Source organism: Solanum lycopersicum, chromosome 8 (genome assembly GCF_036512215.1).
Source record: "Solanum lycopersicum chromosome 8, SLM_r2.1".
NCBI classification, from domain to species: domain Eukaryota; kingdom Viridiplantae; phylum Streptophyta; class Magnoliopsida; order Solanales; family Solanaceae; genus Solanum; species Solanum lycopersicum.
The window spans coordinates 28890060-28898272 of NC_090807.1; the positions used below are offsets into that span (position 1 = coordinate 28890060).

General features: G+C 40.7%; 1 protein-coding gene across 1 annotated transcript; it reads left to right on the forward strand.

Annotated features, from left to right (window-relative positions):
* The first annotated feature begins 3404 nt into the window (after positions 1-3404).
* On the forward strand, positions 3405-4460 carry LOC138337887 (uncharacterized). The gene has a single exon (XM_069288324.1). The coding sequence runs from the start codon at positions 3405-3407 to the stop codon at positions 4458-4460; it is 1056 nt and encodes a 351-aa protein (XP_069144425.1).
* Positions 4461-8213: the final 3753 nt, after the last annotated feature.

The window sequence follows — 8213 nt, forward strand, 5'->3', positions numbered from 1 at the left end:
ATTGCAAATTTTATTCGTTGATTTGAAGTCCCTTAGGTACGAACATTATACTCGAAAGAGTCTCTTTACTACTTGAATGACCACGTGCACTTTTGGATGCAACAAGATTTTGGTGCCACCGCCGGGGACTTCTAAATTGATAGATATCTAATTTCAAAGTGTCTAAATTATTTTTAAAAGTGTTGACAACTTGATCTTTGCTCTTCATATGTGCAGGTTGTGTTAGGTTTTTGCACTAGGAAATGACCAGGGTTTGGTAGATCCTCTATATGAACCGGAGAGATTCATTCATTATCGGAGAAGGCGTAGAAGGAAAAATCATCTCGGTCCTCGTGTGATTAGGAAACCTGAAAAACCACAAGAGATGGAAGGCCAAGAACTACCAGTGATGATGACAGAAATGAAAGTGAGGGATATGGTAATCCTACATACCACCAATGTTACTTCTTTATTCAGAAGTTCGCGCCAGGTGGGAGGTTTGAATTAAAGCAGAACATGGTGCAATTATTGCACACAAACGGGCAGTTCACAGATATATCTCATGAGGACCCATGAGTGCATATACAGAACTTCCTCGAGATCAGTTACACATACACTCCAGCGGGGGTGAACTCTGATTATGTACGGATCACGCTATTTCCCTGATGGAGGAAGCAAAAAGATGGTTAATCTCTGAGCCCGCAAATTCCATAACAACTTGGAATGGTCTTGCCCGGAAATTCATGATAATGTTTTTTCCATCCGGTAAAATGGCAAAGCTAAGAAGTTACATATTGAGCGTTCGACAAAAGGAGGAGAAAATCTATACCAAGCTTCGGATAGGTTTTAGTCCCTGCTATTAAGTTACCTACATCATTATCAAGCTAACGAAGTTTAGCCCACACCTTCATTGAAGGGTTAGAACCAAACACAAAAACTTTAGTTGATTCTTATGTAGGTGGACAAGCTTTGGAGAAGACATATGTTTAGTTCTTTACATTTCTTAATTGAATTTCATAAAGTAACCCTGAGTGGAATGGCGGAGGAGTGAAACTGGTCGTACAGAAGACTGTCGGAGTTTTGGAGATGGATGCCGTCACAGCTTTGTCTGCTCATATTACATTAATGCAAAACATGATGAGCACTCACTTCAGCAACATGTCACTAGGTCAACAACAAGCCCATATTAATATGGTCCACCAACTATAAGCTTGGTGTGAAATAGTGGAGGTGGAGATCATAGTGCTGAGGTATGCAAAGAAAACCCAGAATCTATTTATTTTGTAGGTAATGCTCAGTGAGGAGGAAATCACCAAGGCTATAGAAATACCTACAAATAAAGCTGGCGATATCACCCAAACTTTTCATTAGATGGCAGCCAAAACCAACAACAAGGGTATAACCAATACAGACCACAAAGTAGCGGGCAACATTATTATCAGCAAAGCCTTGGAAATCAATAAAATTGTGGTCATCAGCAGGCTATTGAGCAAAGGGATATGAGTGTAGAAGACATGCTCAAACAAATCATGGTGGATCAAGCTAAATTGGTGGCAAATGTTCAAAACAATCAATTGGCAATGCAAAATCTGGAGAAACAATTTGGGTAGTTTTCTAGTGCCCAAAACTCCCTACCACAAGGGGGTTTGTCGGGTCGCATCGCCATTTGTATCCATCCGAGTAAGGGTACATTCATCGGACCAGTTCTTCCTTCAGTTTTAGCAGTGGCTTCCATACCGAATCTAGGCTCTTCCTTTGGTGATCAAATAAGAATCGCTTATTACACTAGCGTGTTTTTTATAAAGGAGATAAACTAATGTTACTCTACAAGGAGATTACACAGGCAAATATGGACTTCTTAGTTTCCTGGTTGGGCAATATGCAAAACAGGAGTTATAAAGAAGGGAGGGTATGATAGGATTTGCATGCGGTTTTCTCCCACATCGTCTGCAAAGCAAAAAACTGTTCTTTTGTTAATCTATTTAGCGGTCTCTACTTATGAACTTCAACACAGCTATGGGGCCCACCTAAGTGCGGGCCCTTGATGGCTCACATTACCTTGTTGGAAGGTCCTTCCAATGAGTTGCAGTATGCTGCAAATCTTGTCTGCGCGTTTGCTGGAAAGTAGGGATCCAGGTTCCTGGCTGTCAGCACCCCTCCCCATCTGCGATCCAAGAAATTAAACACACCTTTCTTGGTGCTATCCCACCTGTGACTCAAGCAATCAAACAAACCCTTCTTCTTGTTGCCTGAGTTACAAATCCAGGCTATTAGACAACCACTATTGGTGCTAGAGGTATCCCATCTGTGAATCGAGCAATTAAACACACCTTTCTTGGTGCTATCCCACCTGTGATTCAAGCAATCAAACAAACCTTCTTGGTGCTGCCCGAGTGACAAATCCAAGCTATTAAACAACCTTTCTTGGTGCTCAAGGAAGTAGTCCACACTATCAACCGTGCATTTGCACATGAAGCACCATGCGTCAGCTGACAGATGTGATCCTTCACGCTCTCATGTTCTCGGCTGTCAGCATCGGACCCAAGTTGCGACCCAAGGAAGTAGCCTACATTCTCAACTGTGATTTTGCACATGAAGCACCAGGTGAAAGCTGACACATTCTGATCCTTCGTGTTCTCGGCTGTCAGCACTGGACTGAAGCTGCAGACCAAGCTAATAAACACACCTTTCACGGCGTTTGCTTAGGTTGGAACAAGCATTATTCTTCATTTATCACCCTACTTTGTGGGATTATATTTGGAAGCAGTCCACATTGTCAATTGTGCAATTGCACATGAAGCACCAAGTAACAGCAGTATATGTGATCCTTCGCATACTCATCTTCTCGGACAAGTCGTGGTATAAATGAGAGGACTTTTTCCTGGAGCCTGGTCAGTAATACTGGATTAGGCTGAATTGGCAATTATCCAGGCTGTGGTTGCGAACTTGCTTTCTGTAAGCAAGATTCCGATGGATAAACTTACTGATACTCCAGCAGTTGTAAAAGGTATTGAAATTAGAACCTCAGATTGGCGGAGTCTCTTATCAATCAGTGATTTTAAGGCCCGTTTGGGAGTCAAAAAGTCCAATGAACAACTATGATCCTTTCCTGAGCAAGTTGGGTTAGTTACATAAAAAAAAGGGGGGGGGGGTTTGTCATGTAATACGACCTAAACCCAAAACAAGTAAATGTTGTGAACACTCGGATTAGACGTCCATCGGAGGAGTTGTCACCAAAGGCAAAAGTCATTGAATAAATAGGAAAACATGTAGAGGAAGAAGAATCAAGTGAACAAAAGGTGAATGAGGAACCAAAAGAAAAACAACCTACTCTTTTTCCACAAAAAATTTAAAAGTAGAGGAGGAATGTTTAAGTAAGTTCATCGAAATACTCAAGCAAGTACATGTTAATTTGCCTTTAATTAATGTGTTGCAGGGCATTCCCAAGTATTCAAAGACGATTGGATGAGTATGCAATAGTGTCACTCACTAAAGAGTGCAGTTCTAGAATCCAGAATGGACTTCCAACCAAGTTGAACGATCCGGGGAGTTTTACTGTTCAGATAAAAATTGACAAATGTGTGGGGGCAAGAGGCTTTTGCTATTTGGGAGCAAGTATCAATTTAATTCCTACTTCCATGTTTCTCAAATTGGAACTACGAAGGCCCAAACCTATGACCATTTTGTTGCAATTAGCTGATCGTTCGGTGTCAAAGTTAGAGGGTGTTATCAAAGTTGTGTTGGTTCAAGTGGGATATGTGATTTTCCCTGTGGACTTTGTCATTTTGGATTTTGAGCCCGATCCCAAGATACCATTTATTTTGGGACGACCATTCCTAGCAATAGGAGGTGCATTAATTGTCGTGGCAGCCGGTAGACTAACAATGAGATCTCACGACAAGGTTGTGGTGTTTGATGTTTACAAAGCTATGAAGTTTCCCGCCATATATATGGAGTTGTCTGCAACCACAGTCATTGAAGAGGAAGTGATAGCCAAATTTGTTGAAGCCAAGGTGCCTCTAGAAAAGGTGATGATTGGCAAAGATATTAAGGGAGATGTTGAAGCCCAGGAGATGGCTAACGTCCTAAATGTACCGACTGTGAATATTTTTTACAAGTTTGTGGAACCATTAAATAGAGTCTTGGGACCATCTCCTAAACCTTCTATTGAGGAAGCACCAAAACTAGAACTAAAGGCTCTCCCTTCTCACCTTAGGTACGTCTTTTTAGGTGCCAATGAATCGTTACTTGTAATCGTGTCTTCTGCTTTGTCTGAAATGCAGGTTGAAGCATCATTGAAAATATTAAGGAAAAGGAAAAAGGCGATAAGTTGGCAGATGGTTGACATACATAGCATCATCCCTGCTTTATGTACGCACAGGATATTCATGGAGGAAGGGCACAAGTCAATTTTTCAACCACAGTGCAGGTTGAACCCAGTGATGAAAGATGTGGTTGCAAGGAGGAGATCAAATAGCTAGATACGGGTATTATGTGCCCTATTTCAGACAACAAGTGGGTTAGTCTGGCGCAATGTGTACCTAAAAAGGGTGGCATAACGGTGATCACCAATGAAAAATTGAGTTAATTCCAACAAGTATAGTCACAAGATGGTGAATAAACATAGATTACAGGAAATTGAATGAAGCCACTGGGATGGATAATTACCAGATTCTTTTTATTGACCAGATGTTGGACTGGTTGGCTGGACATGAATATTATTATTTTTTGGAAGGTTATTCAGGGTCAAACCAAATTATGATTGCACCAGAGGATCAGGAGAAAATCACTTTTACTTGCCCGTATGGTACATATGCTTTCAAAGAAAATGTCATTTGGTATGCAATGCCCCAACGGCTTTCCAAAAACGCATGATGGATATTTTTCATGATATGACCAAAGATTTTGTGGAGATATTCATGGATGATTTCTCGGTATTTGGGGAGTCTTTTGACAGGTGCCTGGAGAATTTGGACAAGGTATTAGCTAGATGCAAAGAAATTAGTGTTGTCCTAAACTAGGAGAAGTGTCTTTTTCTAGTGAAGGAAGGGATTGTGTTAGGGAATAACGTGTCAAAGAGAGGGCTGGAAGTTAATCATAACAAGGTGGAAGTAATTGAAAAGCTTCCCCCTCCCATTTCTGTAAAAGGGGTGCAATGTTTTTTAGGTCATGTTGGGTTCTACAAGAGGTTCATCAATGATTTTTCTAAGATTGCAAGGCCCATGTGTAGTCTCTTGGAGAAGGAGATGAAATATTTGTTCGATGAAAATTGCATGCAAGCTTTAGCGGTCTTGAAGAAAAAGCTTATATAAGCTCCGATCTTAACTTCCCCATATTAGGAGCTTTCTTTTGAGCTAATGTGTGATGCAAGTGATGTAACTATGGTAGTGGTGCTGGGGCAGAGAAAAGAGAAGGTGGTCCACTCAATATATTATGCAAGAAAAACGTTGGATGCATCCCAAGATAATTACACTGTAACCGGAAAAAAATGCTAGCCTTGGTCTATGCTTTTGACAAGTTTAGCTCTTATCAGGTAGGTACGAAAGTTGTTTATATTGACCATGCAGCTATCAGGTATTTGTTCAACAAGAAAGATGCAAAGCGGCGGTTAATGAGGTAGATTTTACTGTTGCAAGAGTTCCATATCGAGATCAAAGATTGAATAGGTTCTAAAAACCAGATTAAAGACCACTTGACCAAGATGGAGAGTTCGTCACATTTGGGAGACAAAGAAAAGATTAAGGATGAATTCCCCGATGAGAAACTATTGCCGCTAGAGGTGACTGAACTCCCGTGGTATGCTGACATCGTAAATTTTTTTGTTAGTGATTTGTTTCCACCAGGACCTCACATTAAAGGAAGAAGCTTAGTCATGATCCTTGTTTCTACATATGGGATGATCCGTATTTATTCAAGAAAGGGTCGGACAAAATGATGAGGAGATGTGTGTATGATTATTAGATGAGACAAGTGATGGATAGTTGTCACTAGTCTGCATATGGAGGTCATCACGGTGGTGAACTCACCGCACATAAGGTGCTTCAATCAGGTTTTTTCTGGCCTACCTTGTTTAGAGATATTGTAGGTTATGTGAAAAATTGTAATCGATGTAAAAGGATGGGGTCCATTTTCAGACAACATAAGATGCATTTACATAACATTTTGGAGGTTGAAATATTTGACATTTGGGGGGATCGACTTCATGGGGTCATTCCCGCCATCGAATGGAAATCACTACATACTTGTGGTTGTGGATTATATGTCAAAGTGGGTCGAGGTAGTGGAATTACCTACGAATGATGCCAAGGTGGTGTTGAAGTTCCTCAAGAGACATATCTTCACTCATTTAGGAAGTTCAAGAGAAATAATTAGTCAGAGAGGGACACATTTCATAAATCAATTGGTGAAGAACATTTTAACTAAATATAGAGTTAGGTACAAGGTAGCTACGTCATACGACCCTCAAACCAGTGGTTAGGTAGAGGTCTCCAATCGATAGGTGAAGCAGATTCTATGAAAGACGGTGAATGCCCAATGGAAGGATTGGGCAATGAAGCTTAATGATGCACTATGGGCGTATAGGACCGCTTACAAGACACCAATTGACACTTCTCCTTATCATTTAGTGTTTGGTAAAGTGTGTCGTTTCCAGTTGAACTAGAGCATCATACTTACTGGGCAGTGAAGAAGTTGAACCTTGACCCTGAACTAGCCAGCAAGCGAATGATAGATCAGTTACATGAGTTTAAAAAATTTCGGCTCCATGCCTATGAAAATGCCAAGCTCTACAAGGAGAAGACCAAATGATGGCATGATAAGCACATTGTGTCTCAAATTTTCAAGCCCGACCATAAGGTATTGTTGTTCAACTCTCACTTAAGGTTATTTCTAGGTAAGTCGAAGTCAAAATGGAGGAGACCATTTTAGGTGGTACATATGACCGACCATGGCACTGTAGAGTTATGGAATGAGGGGAAGCAATCCACGTTCATTGTGAATGGGCAAAAGGTGAAACATTATCTTGAAATAGATTTTAATCGAGAAGTAGAAACTCTGGAGTTGAGAGATGAATGAGAGAAAGCTTGGTCGTGGCAAGACGTTAAATCAGGCGCTACTCGGGAGGCAACCCGAGGCGGGGAGTTTTTATGATTTTTCTTGCATTTCATTTTGTTTTCATAGGGTATTTTATTGTACTTTTAATAAATGAGTAATTTCATTTATCAATATACAAAAAATAATATATGTTGCAGGAATCAATGAAAAACCAAGGGAATCTGCGACCACAGCGCCTTACGGACATGCTCCCACAAGTTGTGGTGCCCAGAAGATCAAGGACAAAATGTCAAAGGCAAGTCTGCAACAGCTCCGCGTCGCAGACTATTTTCTAGGAATTTAATTTCACAAAGGTACTTTCCAGGAAAGGCAGTGACCTAAGAACGACGTGGACCTGCTCCCCTGCTTCATGATTTCTTCCGCCGCATCAATTCAAAATTTTGCAAGGCTAGTCTGCGACAGCTCTGTGTCACAAACCGGGTAGGTTTTTATTGAACTAGTAATTTAATAGTCGGGTTTTACTTGGATAATTAGGCAATAACCCGACCCCCATACCCCTTTAACCCCAAATTTCGCAAATTTTTCCTATTCTCACCAAAGAAATGTGCAAATTTCTCTTCTTTTCAACCCTAGTTTCTTCCTAAAACAAATCTGTGTCGCAAAGTAAGAATTCCAGGTCAAGTTCTTAATTTCTGTTGCTCTAAAGACATAAGGATTTCTGTCGTTGGGAGTACATGTGAACAAAAATTGTGGTTATTGTAAATTTTTGGCAAAATTGTTAGTTTGTTGTGTATTTTGGACAAAATTGCTGGTTTGTGGTGAATTTTTGGGCAACAGTGTTGGCTCGTTGGTGATTGTATGTTCCTGTGGCTAGGATTGAGTGAAGAGGCCGTTGGGTGTTGATGGAATGTGTCTCCATAAGGGAAACTTTGTGGTTTGGGGTGTTGCTAAGTGGTGGTTGGAAATTTTGAATCTAGGGGGGTTGATTTAACTGTTTATAATTACAAACTTGTTTATTAGTTTGAAGTCTTGGAGTTCCATGTTGTTTGCACCAGAATGCCCAAAAGTAAGTGTGGAGTTGCCCCCCATCTCCCTTTTTGTTAAATCTTTGTGCCTAATATGCCGTTTATCTGTTTGCATGTTTCCATGTCTAGTTCACGAGGGTCAGGGAAGGGGGTGAC

Bases quoted from the DNA above. Each gene is read 5' to 3' on its own strand.
- LOC138337887 (XM_069288324.1), top strand. From the start codon at position 3,405: ATGTGTTGCAGGGCATTCCCAAGTATTCAAAGACGATTGGATGAGTAT.